At 37.8% G+C, this 18812-nt stretch overlaps 1 protein-coding gene and 1 non-coding gene across 2 annotated transcripts in view; one reads left to right on the forward strand and one right to left on the reverse strand.

Annotated features, from left to right (window-relative positions):
- Window positions 1-18812, reverse strand: part of LOC103077476 (WD repeat-containing protein 78) — a 97441-nt gene that overhangs the window by 44439 nt on the left and 34190 nt on the right. The window contains 1 exon segment of the mRNA XM_082931175.1: window positions 18521-18660. Coding sequence (XP_082787301.1) covers window positions 18521-18660 — 140 coding nt within the window.
- On the forward strand, window positions 15724-15795 carry TRNAE-UUC (transfer RNA glutamic acid (anticodon UUC)). Its single transcript has one exon. It is a non-coding gene; the product is annotated as a tRNA-Glu (tRNA).

The following is an 18812-nucleotide window of genomic DNA, read 5'->3' on the forward strand; positions in this document are numbered from 1 at the left end:
GGAAAGAGAAATGGCTAATCCTATAGGAGAGTTTAGGAGAAGGAATTGCAGCTCAGCCACTTCTGGATTCTTTTGTTAAGCCTGCTCACTTGCAAAAAGCATGCATTCTGGTCTGTTCTCACCCATGCAGAGGAGGTCTGTGCTTTTCTAGCTGTGCCAATTACTATTGGTAAGATCTATTCTGGAGGGGAAAACAGCAAGTCCACTTAGCTGTGGATTTAAGGCTACATTTTTCAATTAACTTCATCAGTAATAAAGGTACTACTTTTATTTCCATCTCTGACTCCTGAATCTCTTTCAGTTTCAACCAAAATCAGGCAAGGAAGACATGCTTTTTTATTGATCCATAAAATCTCAATACTTACTTGGTCTGTATCAAATTCTTTAACATAAATTGTACCATTATTTTTAAAATTTTTATTGGATTATAGCTTATTTACAGTGTTGTGTTAGTTTCAGGTGTACGGCAAAGTGAATCAGTTATACATATACATATATCCACTGTCTTTTAGATTCTTTTCCCATATAGGCCATTACAGAGTAGAGTTCCCTGTGCTATACCCATTATTTTAATAAAACCTTTATTGTGAAATATATACCTTCACAGAAGAGTGTATAACACATATATGTGTAATGTAAAGAAAGAATTAATACCACGTACTCACAAACCACTATAAGAAATAGAACATCCTCAGATGCTTAGAAGCCCCCTGGACACTCTCCCATCATAGGCCCCTTCCTTCTAGCTACCTCCAAAAGAAGTATTCACTTTTCGTAACTTTTGTATTGATCATTCTCTTGCTTTGTTTTAAGGTTTTTTTCTCCTGTGGCAAATGCTATTGGGGTCCTGCCTGTATCCATTCTGCATCACCTCTTACTTGCCAATCTCCCAACTACCAGCACCTGCATTTCTCTGCTTGGGTCTGTCTTTGGTCACCAAGACCACTTTGATGTCCATAAATTAGGCTGGGATTGCTAAGGAACTAACAAGCCCATCAACCTTCAAACAATGTATACCTATATAATACATTGTCTAGTTAAAAAAACAGAATAGCAAACACTAACACAGATGCATAAGGAGAAAACAAAACCACTATTAGATGAGGACAATTAGATGAGGACTCCCAAGAGAAGACAAGCAGAACTATCTGGGCCATAATCTGACTTCAGCTTCTTTGAGAGTTTATAAGAGACACTTAGAGGGAAATCACAGGGTGACACCATGAGTAAGTCCTTGGAAACACAGAGCTTAACCCACTAACAGCACCTGACAAGCTAGGCACTGAATGTCCACTGAAAACATGGTCAGGGTAAGTGGGCTGCTTTGTGTTTTCTGTTCACCATGACTTCTCTGCTGCTCTCAGGAGTATGGTAAAACAGAACATGTCTGTGAAGTGAAATGAGTTTCCTCAACTTACCTAAGGAGACCTACTGGAAAGGAGAGTAGGGACTATATGGTAAAATCCAGCTAGATACAGAGAAGGATCTGGGCAGATTCACCTGAGCATTCTGTCCTCAGGTTAAGAAGATGGGACTTAGAGTTTCCAGTTCCACAGTTAAGGGTCTTGGAAGTTGCCATTCTGTACTAACAACAAGTAAAAAATTAAACAGACTGAAAAATCAACACCTCTTCTTGGATCTGAAAAAGAGGTAAGGACACAGGGAAAAGAACTGCTGCCTCTAAGATTGGAGAGTCACAGTTTACTGGAGCAGAGACTCAGAAGTAGAAACTGCTGTGGGAACCAGTTCTGGGGTAGGAAAACCTGAACTGTAAATGATGAATTGGTGCAGGTTCAGTGTGGACAAGTCTGAGAGTTAAAAACTCTAAGGGGTCCAGTCATAGGGAAGCCCCTGCATTTTGTGAGCTTTATCTACAGGAGCTGGACCAGATTCCCAGAGTGAGTATGAGAAAAAAAAAAAAAATCCCTCATGCTTCTTGTAGGGGAAGGGGAAAAGGAACCATTCTGAAATATACCAGAGCACTCTGTTCTTAACAATGCCTGCCCTCAGAATAGACTAGTTCAGCAGAGGACAGCCTGCCAGGGTCTTTTCAGAGCCTAACTGACCTGCGGGAAGGGAAATACCCAGCACCAGCACACTGGAGACGTCTTGTCCTACCTCAGGGTGGGGAAAAAAACTGAGACACATTTGTGAAGTTCATAGTTCACAGGAATAGGTATACTGAAAGGCTGAAACATAATCAAAGGACTAAAATGCTTGCCTCCTCCACACCTTACCACCACAATACTAAAGGCCTATTTATAGCAGCTCCTTTTACCTGATACATCATGTATCATATGTATCATACTAAAAGATAAAAAAAATCATACTAAAAGATAAAATCATACTAAAAGATAAAAATCATACTAAAAGATAAATCAAATCATACTAAAAGATTAAAAAAAAAATTGGGGAGCTTCCCTGGTGGCGCAGTGGTTGAGAGTCCGCCTGCCGATGCAGGGGACAGGGGTTCGTGCCCCGGTCTGGGAAGATCCCATATGCCGCGGAGCGGCTGGGCCCGTGAACCATGGCCGCTGAGCCTGTGCGTCCGGAGCCTGTGCTCCGCAACAGGAGAGGCCACAACAGTGAGAGGCCCGCGTACTGCAAAGAAAAAAAAAAAATTTTTTGAAGAGGTAGAGCAAGCATCAAAACTAGACATGGCAGGGATGTTGGAATTATCAGACCAGGAATTTAAAACAACTGTGATGAATATACTAAGGGCTCTAATGGATAAAGTAGACAAAATGCAAGAACAGATTGGCAATGTAAGCAGAGAGATGGAAATCATAAAAAAAGGACCAAAAAGAAAAGTGAGAAACCAAAAACACTGTAAAAGAATGCCTTTGATGGGCTTACTGGTACACTGAACACTGCTGAGGAAAGAATCTCTGAGCTTGAAGAAATCTCAACAGAAATCTCCAAAACTGAAAAGGAAAGAGAACAAAGACTGAAAAATACAGAACAGAAAGAAGGGAAAGAAGAAATCTTATTTGAAGACATAATGGCTGAAAACTTCCCTAACCTTGGGAGGGAAATAAACATCCAGATCCAGGAAGCGCAGAGTTCCTAATAAGAGGAAACCAGGGCTTCCCTGGTGGCGCAGTGGTTGAGAGTCCGCCTGCCGATGCAGGGGACACGGGTTCATGCCCCGGTCCGGGAAGATCCCACATGTCGTGGAGCGGCTGGGCCTGTGAGCCATGGCCACTGAGCCTGCACGTCCAGAGCCTGTGCTCTGCAACGGGATAGGCCACAACAGTGAGAGGCCTGCGTACCGCAAAAAAAAAAAAAAAAAAAGAAAAGAAAAACCTTTGTGCATGGCCACAACTGTGAAGTAAGGAAAGCCCTATCTAAGCAAAAGGTGGCTAGTGCTTCATCCAGCCAAAGAGGTTGAAGTGGTTCTGGAAACTTTGGTGGTGGTCGTCGAGGGGGTTTTGGAGGGAATGACAGCTTTGGTCATGGAGGAAATGTCAGTGGTCAAGGTGGTTTTGGTGGCAGATGTGGTGGTGGCTATGGTGGCAGTGGGGATGGCTATAATGGATTTGGTAATGATGGAAGCAGTTTTGGAGGTGGCGGAAGCTACAATGATTTTGGCAATTATAACAATCAATCTTCAAGTTCTGAACCCATGAAAGGAGGAAACTTTGGAGGCAGAAGTTCTGGGCCCTATGGTGGTAGGGGCCAATACTTTGCCAAACCATGAAACCAAGGTGGCGATGGTGGTTCCAGCAGCATCAGTAGCTATGGCAGTGGCAGAAGGTTTTAGTTGCTGCCAGGAAACAAAGCTTAGCAGGAGAGGAGAGCCAGAGGAGTGACAGGGAAGCTACAGGTTACAACAGATTTGTGAACTCAGCCAAGCACAGTGGTGGCAGGGCCTAGGTGCTACAAAGAAGACATGTTTTAGACAATACTCATGTGTATGGGCAAAAAAAAGCTCAAGGACTGTATTTATGACTAATTGTATAACAGGTTATTTTAGTTTCTGTTCTGTGGAAAGTATAAAGCATTCCAATAAAGGGTTTTAATGTAGATTTTTTGTTTTTTGCACCCATGTTGTTGATTGCTAAATGTAATAGTCTGATCATGACACTGAATAATTGTGTCTTTTAAAAATGTGCTATGTAAAGTAGTTAGTCTACTTTGAAGCCATTTTGGTAAAAACTACCCCAACAGTGTGAAGTTACAATTCCTTCAGGGTGATGCCAGATTCCATGTGAAATTTATTTACAACCTGCTTGGGTAGAGAAGCCATTGTCTTCAGAAACCTTGGTGTAGTGGAACTGACAGTTACTATGTTGTGACCTGGAGTTCACCTTTAAAAGGGTCACCCAAGCAAAGTCATGGAGTTTTTTGGTTATTAATATGATTCTTGGCAAATCCTATGCGATATATCTAAATTGAATTATGGTAACAGATAAAGTTATAGTTGGGAATGAAGCTTGTGTATCATCATTTATCATGTGTAACCAATAAACGATTTAATACCCTCTTGAAAAACAATGCTAAAGGGACTTCTTTAAGCTGAAAAGAAAGGATGCTAATTAGTAACAAGGAAACATGAAAGAACAAGTCTCACTGAAAAGGTAAATATATAGTAAGGTAGTAGATTAATCACTTTTAAGCTAGGATGAAGATTAAAAGAAAAAATAGTAAAAATAGCTATGATGACAATAATTAGTCAATGAATATATAAAATAAAAAGATATTAAATGTGACATCAAAAACATAAGATGGGAAAAGAGAATAAAAATGTTGAACTTTAGAATGAGATCAAGCGTAAGTTTTTATCCCCAAATCAGTCAGTGGGATATAGCACATTAACAAAATGAAGCATAAAACTATATGATCATAGAGGACAAAAAGCATTTGACAAAAGTCAACATCCATTTATGATAAAAACTCAACAAAGTGGGTATAGAGGGGACAGACCTCAACATATTAAAGGCCATATATGACAAGCCCACATCTAACATCATACTCAACAATAAAAAGCTGAAAGCATTTCCTCTAAGATCAGGAACAAGACAAGGATGCCCACAATTTCCACTTTTATCCAACATAATATTGGAAGTCCTAGATGGAGAAAATAAGCAAGAAAAAGAAATAGGCATCCAAATTGGAAAGAAAAAAGTAAAACTGTCACTCTTTGCAGATGACATATTATATACAGAAAAGCCTAAAGACTCCATCAAAAAATTGTTAGAATAAAGTAATTCAGTAAATTACAGGATACAAAATCAATACACAAAAATCTACTGCATTTCTATACACCAATAACAAACTATCACAAAGAGAAATAAAGAAAAAAAAAATCTTATTCACAAATGCATCCCCCCCCCAAATAAAAACACCACCTAGGAATAAATTTAACCAAGAAGGTGAAAGACCTCTATACTGAAAACCACAAGACATTAATGGAAGAAGACACAAATAAATGGGAAGACACAAATAAATGGAAGACACAAATAAATATCCATAAATGGATTATTTCATGCTCATGAATTAGATGAATCAGTATTGTTAAATGTCCATACTTCCCAAGGCACTCCACAGATTCAATGCAATCGCCATTGAAATTCCAATGACATTTTTCAAAGAAATAGAACAAATTGTCCTAAAATTTGTATGGAACAACAAGAAAAACCAAACAGCCAGAACAATCTTGTATAACAAGGAACAAAGTTGGAGGCATCACACTCTCTGATTTGAAACTATATTATAGGACTTCCCTGGTGGCTCAGTGGTTAAGAATCCACCTTCCAACGCAGGGGACATGGGTTTGATCCCTGGTCCAGGAAGACCCCACATGCCATGGAGCAACTAAGCCCGTGTGCCACAACTACTGAGCCCGCATTCTATAGCCCGTGAGCCACTACTGAGCCCACATGCCACAACTACTGAAGCCTACACACCTAGAGCCTGTGCTCCACAACAAGAGAAACCACCACAACGAGAAGTCTGCACACCACAACAAACAGTAGCCCCTGCTCACTGCAACTACAGAAAGCTCGCGTGCAGCAACGAAGACCCAACACAGCCAAAAAGAAAAAGAAAAAGAAAAAGAAACTATATTACAAAGTATAGTAATTAAAACAGTATGCTATTGACATAAAAACAGACACATAGATCAATGGAACAAAATTGAGAGCTCAGAAATAAACCCACATATATATTGTCAATTAATTTGTAACAAAAGAGCCAAGAATATACAATGCGGAAAGAAATGTCTCTTCAGTAAATGGTGTTGTAAAAACTGGACAACCAGGCTTCCCTGGTGGCGCAGTGGTTGAGAGTCCACCTGCCAGTGCAGGGGACATGGGTTTGTGCCCCGGTCCAGGAAGATTCCACATGCCGCGGAGCGGCTGGGCCTGTGAGCCATGGCCGCTGAGACTGCATGTCCGGAGCCTGTGCTCCGCAACGGGAGAGGCCACAACAGTGAGAGGCCTGTGTACAGAAAAAACAAACAAACAAACAAAAAAAAAACTGGACAACCACAGGCAAAAGAATGAAACTAGATCACTATTTTACACCATATGTAAAAATTAACTCAAAATGGATTAAAGACTTGAATGTAAGACCTGAAATCATAAAACTCTTAGAAGAAAACAGGAAGTATGCTCTTTGACACTGGTCTTAGTAATTCTTTTTTGGATATGTCTCCTCAGGCAAGGGAAACAAAAGCAAAAATAAACAAATGGGACTAGTATATCAAACTAAAAAGTTTTGCACAGCAAAGGAAAACTATCAACAAAATGAAAAGGCCTCTTACTGAATGGGAAAAGATATTTTTAAGCAATATATCTTATAAAGGGTTAATATCTAAAATATACACAAAACTCATATAATTCAACATTAAAAACAAACAACCTAATTTTTAAAATGGGCAGAGGACCTGAATAGACTTTTTTCAAAGATGACATGCAGATAGCCAACAGGTACATGAAAGTTGCTCAACATCACTAACCAACTGGGAAATGCAAATCAAAACCCAATGAGATATCATCTCATGCCTGTTAAAATGGTTATTATCAAAAATACAAAAATAAGTGTTGGCAAGGATGTGGAGAAAAGGGAACACTTGTGCACCATGGGTGAGAATGTAAATTGGTGTAAGCACTATGGAAAGCAGTATGGAGGTTCCTCAAAAGATTAAAAATAGAACTACCATATCATCCAGCAATTCCACTTCTAGGTATTTACACAAAGAAAAGGAAAGCACTAACTTGAAAAGATATATGCACCCCCATGTTCATAGCAAAATGAGTACAATAGCCAAAATATGGAAGCGACCTAGGTGTTCCTTGAGGGATGAATGGGTAAAGAAGATTGGTATATATACATAATGTAGTAATATATAGCTATGAAAAAATGAAATCTTGCCATCTGCAACAACATGGATGGATCTTAAGATTATTATACTACATGAAATATACCAGACAGAAAAAGATAAATACCTTATGATCTCACTCATATGTGGAATCTAAAAAAGAGAGAGAGAGAGCACGGACACAGAGAACAGACTGGTAATTGCCAGAGGCAAGGGAGCGAGGGGTGGGTGAAATGGGTGAAGGGGGTTAAAAAGTACAAACTTCCTGGCTTCCCTGGTGGCGCAGTGGTTGAGAGTCCGCCTGCCGATGCAGGGGACACGGGTTCGTGCCCCGGTCTGGGAAGATCCCACGTGCCACGGAGCGGCTGGGCCCGTGAGCCGTGGCCGCTGAGCCTGGGCGTCCGGAGCCTGTGCTCCGCAATGGGAGAGGCCACAACAGTGAGAGGCCCACGTACCGCCAAAAAAAAAAAAAAAAAAAGTACAAACTTCCCTCTATAAAATAAATAAGGCATGGGGGTGTAATGTACAGAGTGGTGACTATAGTTAATAATACTGTGTTGTATATTTGGAAGTTGCTAATAAAGTAGATCTTAAAAGTACTCATCACAAGAAAAAACTTTTCTATGTACAGTGATGAATGTTAACTAGACTTATGATCACGATCATGATCCATTTCACAATATATACAAACATCTAATTGATATGCTGTATACCTGAAACTAATGTTATATATCAATTATATCTCAATGAAAAATAATAAAATAAAAAAGAATTAGAGCAGGGCTTCCCTGGTGGCACAGTGGTTAAGAATCTGCCTGCCAATGCAGGGGACATGGGTTCGCTCCCTTGTCCAGGAAGGTCGCACATGCCGTGGAGCAACTAAGCCCGTGCACCAAAACTACTCAGCCTGCGCTCTTAGCCCACAAGCCACAACTACTGAAGCCTGCAGACCTAGAGCCCATGCTCTGCAACAAGAGAAGCCACCGCAATGAGAAGCCTGCGCAACGCAACGAAGAGTAGCCCCTGCTCGCCGCAACTAGAGAGAGTCAGTGCGCAGCAACAAACACCCAGCTCAGCCAAAAATTAATTAATTAATTAATTTTAAAAAAAAAGAATTAGAGCAGAAATCAGTAAAATTGAAAACAGGAAATCAATAGAGAAAGTCAATGAAACTAAAAGTTGGTTCTCAGAAAAGATTAACAAAGTCAATATGCCTCTAGCCAGGATAACTAAGAAAAAAATTACTAATATCATAAGTGAAAGAGACGATATCACTACATATTCCATGGACATTAAAAAGATAACAGGGGCTTCCCTGGTGGCGCAGTGGTTGAGAGTCCGCCTGCCAATTCAGGGGACACGGGTTCGTGCCCCGGTCCGGGGGCATCCCGCATGCTGCAGAGCGGCTGGGTCCGTGAGCCTGCGTGTCTGGAGCCTGTGCTCCGCAACGGGAGAGGCCACAACAGTGAGAGGCCCGCATACCACAAAAAAAAAAAAAAAAAAAAAAAAAAAAAAAAAAAAAAAAAGATAACAAAGGGGACTTCCCTGGTGGCACAATGGTTAAGAATCTGCCTGCCAATGCTGGGGACACGGGTTCAAGCCCGGGTCCAGGAAGATCCCATATGCTGCAGAGCAACTAAGCCTGTGCACCACAACTACTGAGCCTGCACTCTAGAGCCCATGTGCCACAACTGTGGAAGCCCACGCACCTAGAGCCCGTGCTCCACGACAGGAGAAGCCACTGCAATGAGAAGCCCATGCACCGCAAGGAAGAGCAGCCCCCGCTCACGGCAACTAGAAGCAGCCTGCATGCAGCAACAAAGACCCAATGCAGCCATAAATAAATAAATTTATTTTTTAAAAAAGATAACAAAGGAATACTATGAACAACTCTATGCCAATAGATTTGATAACCTTGATGAAATTGTCCGATTCCTTGAAAGACACAATCTGCCAAAACTCACACAAGAAGAAACAGACAATCTGTACAGCCCTATATCAATTAAGGAAATTGAATCAATAATTAATAATCTTCCAAAACTGAAAGCACCAGGCCCAGATAGATCCACTGAGTTCTACCAATAATTTAAGCAGAAAATTACACCAATTCCCTGCAATATCTTTCAGAGGATAGAAACAGAGGGAATAGTTCCTAACTCATACTTTGAGGCCAGCATTACTCTAATACCAAAAACAGACAAAAACACCATAAGAAAGAAAAATGGCAGACCAATAACTCTCATGAACACAGATGCAAAAATCCTCTACAAAATATTAGCAATCAAATCCATCAGTATGTAAAGAGAATTATACACCACAATTAAGTGGAGTTTATCCCAGGTATACAAAGCCTAGTTCAACATTGGAAAATTGATTGATGTAATCCATCTCATCAACAGGCCAAAGAAGAAAAATTACTTGATCATATCAACAGATTCAGAAAAAAGCACTTGACAAAATCCAACACTCGTTCATGATAAAAACTCTCAGTAATTTAGGAATAGAGGAGGAACTTAATTTGACAAAGAATATCTATAAAAACCTACAGCTAACATACTTAATGGTTTTCTTCTAGAAACTAGATTTTCCACTAAGATCAGGACCAAGGCAAGGATATCCCTTTTCAACATCCTACTGGAAGTCCAAGCTAATGCAGTAAGATAAGAAAAAGGAAATAAAAGAAATACAGATTGGAAAGGAAGAAATAAAGCTGTTTTTGTTCTCGGATGACATAATCATCTATATAGAAAATCTGAAAGAATTCACAAAAACTACTGAACTAGTAAGTGATAACAGCAAGGTTGCAGGGTACAAGGTTAATACTACACAAAAGTCAATCTCTATCCTGTACACCAACAATGAACAAAGGAATTTGAAATTTAAAACAATATGATTTACATTAGCACCCCAAAAATGGAATAGTAATAAATCTAACAAAATATGTACAAAATCTATTATGAGGAAAACTACTAAACTCTGATGAACAAAATCAAAGAATGAAATAAATGGAGAAATAGTCCATGTTTATTAATAGGAAGACTCAGCATTGTCATGATGTCTGTTCTTCCCAAGTTGATCTATAGATTCAACGCAATCCCAATCAAAATCCCAACAAGTTATTTTGTGCATATCAGCAGACTGATTCTAAAGTTTATGTGAAGGGGCAAAAGACCCAGAAGAGCCAGCACAATATTGAAGACAAAGAACAAAGTCGGAGGACTGACACTACTCAATTTGAAGACTTACTACAGTGCTACAGTAATCAAGACAATGTGAATGGAACACAATAGAGTGCTCAGAAATAAACCCACATTAATATAATCAATTGATCTCTATCAAAGGAACGGAAAAAACAAATGGAGCAAAGATAGTCTTTTCAACAAATGGTGCTGGAACAACTGGACATCCAAATGCAAAGAAAAAAAATTAATCTATACACAGATCTTACATCCTTCAGAAAAATTAACTAAAAACTCATTATAGATTTAAAAGTAAAAGCAAAACTAGAGAACTCCTAGAATAAAACATAGGAGAAAATTTAGATGACCTTGGGTATAGCAATGACTTTTTAGAAACAGCAAAAGCACAATCCATTAAACAATAATAGATAAGCTGGACTTCATTAAAATTAAAAATGTCTGCTCTATAAAAAGAAATGTCAAGAGAATAACAAGACAAGCCACATATTGGAAGGAAACATTTGCTAAAGATACATCTGAAAAAGGACTATTGTCCAAAATATACAAATATCTTTTGATCCTTAACAATAAGAAAACAAACAACCAAATTTTAAAATGGGCCAAAAGCTTAACAGACACCTCATCAAAGAAGACATACAGATGGCAAGTAAGTATACAAAAATATGCTCCACATCGTATGTCATCATGGAAGTACAAATTAAAACAAAAATGAGGAGAATTCCCTGGTGGTTCAATGGTTGGGACTAGGTGCTTTCACTGCTGGGGCCTGGGTTCCATCCCTGGTTGGGGAACTAGGATCCCTCAAGCCGGACAATGCAGCCAGAAAACCAAAAAACAAACAAACAAAAATGAGTTGAAAAAAAAACAAAAAAAAGAGTTGCCACTACTCACCTATTAGAATGGTCAAAATCTGGAACACTGACAACACAAAATGCTGGTGAGGACGTGGAACCACAGAAACTCTTCATCATTGCTTCTGGGAATGCAAAATGGTACAGCCACTTTCAAGACAGTATGGCTATTTCTTACAAAAATAAAAATACTGTTGCCATACAATCCAGCAATAGCGCTCCTTGATATTTACCAAAAGGAGTTAAAAACTTATGTCTACACAAAAACCTGCACACAGATAGCAAATAGCAGCTTTACTGGTAATTGCCAAAACTTGAAACAATCAAGATGCCCTTCAGTAGGTAAATGGATAAATTAACTGTGGTACATCCAGATAATAGATGGTTAAGAGTCTTGCTGCCTATGTTCTACAAGCCGTCCATGACAGAGGAGAGGATTTCAGAGGAGTCTCTGTGTGTAGCATTCAGTATGCTTGTTTTTTGTTTGTTTGTTTGTTTTGTTTGTTAAGTACCCATGCCTTGATCTACGCCTGGTGTTCCCCAGCTAAAGAGCCTCTATTTTGTCCTCTCCAGAGAAGAAATTTCTGACATCTTCCAGGGTAGAAGAGGGGAAGTTGCTCAGAGAATGTACTTGATTCCTTTTTGTGATTGAATTATATTTCATTGCATGTATTTACACATTTTGTTTATCCATTCATCCATTGATGGACATTTCAGTTGTTTCTACTTTTTGACTATGGTAAAAATTGCTGCCATGAACACGTGTGTACATATACTTGAGTACCTATTTTCCATTCTGTGGGGTATTATATCTATCTTTATGCTAGTACCACCCATTCTGATCACTATAATTTTATAGCAAGTTTTCAAATCAGGAAGTATGAGCTCTCTAACTTTGTTCTTTTTCAAGACTATTTTGGCTACTTGGGGATCCTTTGATATTCCATATAAATTTTAGGATGACTTTTTTTCTACTGTTGCAAAAAAGTCTTTGGGATTATTTTGGGTGGTATTCACATCTTAATAACATTAAGTCTTTCAACCCATAAACACAGAATGTATTTCCCATTTACTTAGGTCTCCTTTAATTTTTTTCAGCAATGTTTTATAGGTGCCAGTGTACAAGTCTTTCATCTCCTTGGTTAAAATTATTTCTAGGTATTTTATTATTTAGGATGCTATTATAAACACAATTACTTTCTTAATTTCCTTTTTGGATTGTTCATAGGTAATATATAGAAATACAACTGAATTTTGTGTGCTGATCTTATATTCTGCAACTTTTCTTTTTATTTTATCTGTATGAGATGATGGATGTTAATTAAACCTATTGTGGTAATCTTTTCACAATATAGGTAAATCAAACCATCATGCTGTACTTATACATTGATGTATGTCAATTATTTCTCAATAAAACTGGAAAAAATAGTGAGTCTCTTGTTAGACAACATATAGATGGATCATGGGTTTTTTTCTTCCAGTTTTTTTGATGTTTGTTAACTTTGTTTAATCCACCCTACCAACCTTTGCTCTTTAATTGGAGTGTTTAATCCATTTATTTAAAGTAATTACTGTTTAGGAAGGGCTTCTGCCATTTTTAATCTGTCTTCTTTATGTCTCAAATTTTCTTGTTCTTCAAATCCTCCATGACCATCTTCTTTAATGTTTAATTGATCTTTTTTATAGTGCATCATTTTTATTCCTCTCTAAATTTTTTTCTGTAATTTTTAAGTTATTTCTTGGTGACTGCCTTGGGAATTAAAATTAATTTCTTAAAATTTTAACATTCTGTTTTGAAGTAATATTACCTTACTTCAATTATATACAAAAACTGCTCCTATACAGCTAAATCCCATCCACTTTAAGTTGATGTTGTCACAAATTACATCTTTATGCTTTGTATGCCCATTAGCATAGATTTAGAATTATTGTTCAATGCATTTATTTTAAGTCATATTGCAAAAAAAATAGGAGTTACAAACCAACATTACAATATTGGCTTTTGTATTGATTTATGTAGTTACCTTTACCAGTCTTCTTTATTTCTTCGTATGTCTTTGAGTTACTGTCTAGTATCCTTTCATTTCTGCATGAAGGGACTCCTGTTAGCATTTCTTGTAAGGCAGTTCTACTAGTGCTGAATTCTCTTAGCTTTTAGTTATCTGGGAACATCTTAATTTCTCCTTCATGAGGATATATTCAGTTTTAATTATTTAATTAGATTTCTCCTTCATGAGGATTATTTGAAGAATATAGAATTCCTAGTTGACAGTTTTTTCTTTTGGTGCTTTAAGTATGTCATCCCACTGGCTTCCAGCCTCCATGGTTTCTGCTGAAAATTGAGTGTAATCTGATGATCCTTTGTAAATGATGAGTTACTTTTCTCTTGCTGCTTTCAAGATTTTCTCTTTGTATTTCAACTGTTTGATTATAATATGTCTCAATGTGGATCTCTTTATTTTTATCTTTCTTGGAGTTCGTTAAGCTTCTTGGAGGTGCAGATTTATGTCTTTTATCTGGGAATTTGGGAATATTTAGGCCGCTACTTCTTCAACTTTTCTTTGTGCCCCTTTATCTCTTTCTTCTCCTCTCTTTCTGAAATTTCCATTATATGTATGTTGGTGACTTGATGGAGTCCCACAGGTCCTTTAGGCTCTGTTCATTTTACTTCATTATTTTTTCTTTCTGCTTCTCAGACTGGATTATTTCAATTGACCTATTATTAAAAATTGGTGATTCTTTCTTTTGCCTGCTCAGATGTGCTACTGAAAACTCTAGGGAGTTTTTCCGTTTCAGTTATTGTACTTTTAACTCCAGAATTTATGTTTTTTTCCTTTTTATAATTTCTATCTTTATTGATATTTTTTATTTGTTCACACACTGTTCTCCTGGTTTATTTTATCTCTTTGCCCATAGCTTCCTTTAGCTTTTCTTTTTCTTCTTCTTTTTTTTAATACAATTGATCTAAAATCTTTGCCTAGTAAGTTTAATGTCTATACTTCCTCAGGGAGGGTTTCTGTTCATTTCTTCTTTGAAAGAGCCATACCTTCTTGTTCCTCTGTATCCTTTGCAATTTTTTTTTTGACAATTGAACATTTTGAATATAATTATGTGGTAATTCTGGAAATCACTCTCTTCCTCAGGATTTGATATCATAGTTTGCTGTGAGTGGTAGTTGTTGGTTTGCTAAGTGATTTTGCTAAACTATTTTTGTAAAGTCTGTATTCTTTGTCACGTATCATCTCATAAATGTTTGTTTTTTAGCTTTTGGTCAGTTAGTGTCCTGACAGAGATTTCCTTGAACACCTGGGTTTCTTCCCACTCAGAAGAAAAAAAGGAAAGAAAGAAAGGAAAAAAAGAAAAAAAAAAAAAGGGAAAATAACCCTCCCAGTCTTTGTGGATGGGCTCCATGTTGGGGAATTCCTTCAATGCTTAGACAGGCTGCTTAAAACTATACCACAGCTTTCACTTCCTGCTTGTACTGAGCCTAGAGATCAGCCAGAAGTGAAAGTTTAGGATCTTTTCAGGTCTTTTCTGAGCATGCATCCTGCCCTAGGCATGTGCATGACTTTCTGAATTCCTCTGTATATGCAAGCCTTTTTCAATACCTTAATTTCCCAAAGAAAGTCTCTCCCAGTTTTTTCTTCCAGGCTTTCAGTGTGTCTCTTGTTCAACGCAGTTGCATTATTTTGCCTTAGGTAGCAGTGAGTTGTTCATCTGCCTTACAGTTTTTTGAAGAATGCATTATGCTTATCACCTGAGAGAGTTCTGGGTTAGGCAAAAAAACACAAATGCCTTATGTCAATCCTCCAGGTAGCCCATAGACAGGTTAAAACATACAAACCAAATTCTTTGAGAATAAGGTCTGTTCTGTTCCCTCTGGAACCAAGGGCCAGGGTCTCACACTGGGAAGGCAGGCTTCTATCTTTAAGACCACCACTCTACTGGGGAGGGGAGTGGGACAAGAGCAAGTAAAGATGCCACAAAGCTTTCCTACTAATTGTAAGTTTCTCTTTTCTTGATTTAGCACCCGCTTAGAAGTTTGTCTATTTTAATCCTTTTAAAGAATTAGCTTATGGTTTTGCTGAGTAACAAAGGCCATTAAGATTATAACCTTTCTTCTAATTACCCTTTTGACCACAGCATTCAGAAGTTTGGCAATGCAGTGTTCTCAGAGTTGTTAATTTATAAACATTGAAAGATAGTAAGTATAGTAGTTAAGAGAACAGGTTCAAGAACCAGAGTGTCTGGGAGTATCGGTGTCCACCATAGTAACTGAGTGACCTTGGGCAAATTAGCTAACATCTCTTTGCCTGTTTCTTCTTCTATAAAATGAGGAATAGGGAGTTCCCTGGTGGTCCAGTGGTTAGGACTTGGTACTTTCACTGCCATGGCCCAGGTTCAATCCCTGGTTGGGGAACTAAGATCCCACAAGTCTGGGGGTGCGCCCCCCCCAAAAAAATGAGGACTAGTAAGAGCTCCTACCTTATAGGGTTGCTGTGAGAATTAAATCAGTCAATATACAGGCATACCTCATTTACTGCACTTTGCAGGTATTGCATTTTTTCCAACTTGAAGGTTTGTGGCAACCCTGCATTGAACAAGTCTGTCAGTGCCATTTTTCCAATAGCATTTGCTCGCCTCATGCCTCTATGTCACATTTTGATAATTCTTGCAGTATTTAAACTTTTTGATTATTTTATTTGTTATGGTGAGGTGTGATCAGTGATCTTTGATGTTAGTATTGTAATTGTTTGGGGGTAACACGAACCATGTCAATATAAGACAGTGAACTTATTCTATAAATGTAGTTTATGTTCCAACTGCTCCACTGACTGACTCACCCCCCATCTCTCTCCTTCTCCTCAAGCCTCCCCACCTCCTCAGAAATGACAATATTGAATTTAGGCCAATTAATAACCTTATAATTGTCTCTAAGTGTTCAAGAGAAAGAAAGAATAACACATTTCACTCTAAATCAAAAACTAGAAAGGATTAAGCTCCGTGAGGAAGGCATGTTGAAAGCTGAGAGACCCAAAGCTAGGCCTCTTGCACCAAACAGCCAAATTGTGAATGAAAAGGAAAAGTTCTTGAAGGAAATTAAAAGTGCTACTCTACTGAACACATGAGTGATAAGAAAGCAAAACAGCCTTATTGCTGATAGGAGGAAGTTTTAGTGGTCTGGGTAGAAGATGAAAACCAGCCACAACATTCCCTTAAGCCAAAGCCTAATCCAGAAGAAGGCCCTAACTCCCTTTAATTCTATGAAGGCTGAGAGAGGTGAGGAAGCTGCAGAAGAAATATCTGAAGCTAGCAGAGGTTGGTTCATGATGTTTAAGGAAAGAAGCCATCTCCATGACATAATAGTGCAAGGTGAAGCAGCATGAGCTGATGCAGAAGCTATAGCAAGTTAACCAGAAGACCTACTTAAGATAATTAATAAGGGTGGCTATGCTAAACAACAGATTTTCAATAAAGATGAAACAGCCTTGTATTGGAAGAAGACACCACCCAGGATTGTTACAGCTAGAGAGGAGAAGTCAATGCCTGGCTTCAAAGATTCAAAGGACAGGCTGACTCTCTTGTCAGTTAGGAGCTAATGCAGCTGATGACTTTGGGTTGAAGCCAATGCTCATTTACCATTCTGAAAATCCTAGAGTCCTTAATAATTATGATAAATCTATTGTTGAGATCTACTACTCAGAAAAAAACATTCTTTTCAAAATATAACTGCTCATTGACAATGCACCTGGTCACCCAAGAGCTCTGATGGAGATGTACCATAAGATTCATGTTGTTTTCATGCTTACTAACACAACATCCATTCTGCAGCCCATGGATCAAGGCGTCATTTTAACTTTCAAGTCTTATTATTTAAGAAATACATTTTTGAAGGCTATAGCTGTCATAGATAGTGATTCCTGTGATGGATCTGGGCAAAATAAATGGAAAATCTTCTAGAAAGGACTCATCATTCTAGATGCCATTAAGAACATCTGTGATACATAGGAAGAGGTCAAAATATAAACATTAACAAGAGTTAGGAAGAAGTTGATTCCAACCCTCATGGATGACTTTAAGGGGTTCAAGACTTTAGTAGAAGTAACTACAGATGTGGTAGAAATAGCAAGAGAACTAGGATTAGAAGTAGAGCCTGAATGAATTGCTGCAATCTGCTTCTTATGGATGAGCAAAGAAAGTGGTTTCTTGAGATGGAATTTACTCTTGGTGAAGATGCTGTGAAGATTGTTGAAATGACATCAAAGGATTTAGAATATTACATAAACTTAGTTGACAAGGCAGTGGCAGGGTTGAGAGGACTGAGCCCAATTTTGAAAGAAGTTCTACTATGGGTAAAATGCTATCAAACAGCATTACATGCTACAGAGAAATCACTCATGAAAGGAAGAGTCAATCAATGTAGCAAACTTCATTGTTGTCTTATTTTAAAAAAGTTCTACAGCCACCCCAATCTTCAGCAACCACCACCCTGATCAGTCAGCAGCCATCAACATCAAGGCAAGATCCTCTACAACAAAAACATTATGACTCACTGAAGGCTCTATGATGGTTAGCATTTTTTAGCAATAAAGTATTTTAAATAAAAGCATATACATTGGTTTTTTAGATATAATGCTATTGTACATTTAATAGACTATAGTATATTATATGCACTGGGACATTTTAAAAATTCATGTGACTAGCTTTATTGCGATATTCACTTAACTGGAGTGGTCTGGAACCGAACCTGCAATATCTCCCAGGTATGCCTGTATGTGAAAAGCCTAAAATAGTGCTTGGCATGTTTTAAATTTTATTGGTTATGGTCGATATACTTTGTTACACTAAACAATCAGTTTCTATAAATGTTTCATAAATATTTGAAGAATACAGTTCTATGATATAGTTTGTATAAAAATCAAGATAATTATGTTATTCAAATCTTCTAAATCTCTATTTATTACTTGTAACTTAATTGTCAAATTCTGAAAGCTGTAGATCACAGCACCCAGCTATTGTTGTGATTTGGCCAAATCATTTATATTTTTGCCTTATATACTGTAGTATTGATTTGTTAATCGACAGACTCAAAGAATATATATTAAAATATGGTAATTTAGCAAGCAGAATAAAACATAAATTACCTTTGTCTTCCTTCATGATTTTGTCACATTGAACGTGTTTATTCTTTGGTGCTCCATTAATAGTCTGCATCATCCTTTCTACATATAAGTCATTGCCTAATCTATTTCGACAAAGAGTCTCATAGTTCTTGTTTCTCCGGCTATAAAAAGTAATATATACTCAACTTATTAATAAAAATTAATTTTTACCACATATATCTTTTTCTATTGATATTATGCTTTTTCTTAAAAGTACCTTCTTTAATGTGGATTGCACCAAAAAATGAAGTGAAAATTCAAGACACTTCTTAGG

The sequence above is a fragment of the Lipotes vexillifer genome, unplaced genomic scaffold (assembly GCF_000442215.2).
Source record: "Lipotes vexillifer unplaced genomic scaffold, Lipotes_vexillifer_v1.1 scaffold134, whole genome shotgun sequence".
Classification (NCBI taxonomy): domain Eukaryota; kingdom Metazoa; phylum Chordata; class Mammalia; order Artiodactyla; family Lipotidae; genus Lipotes; species Lipotes vexillifer.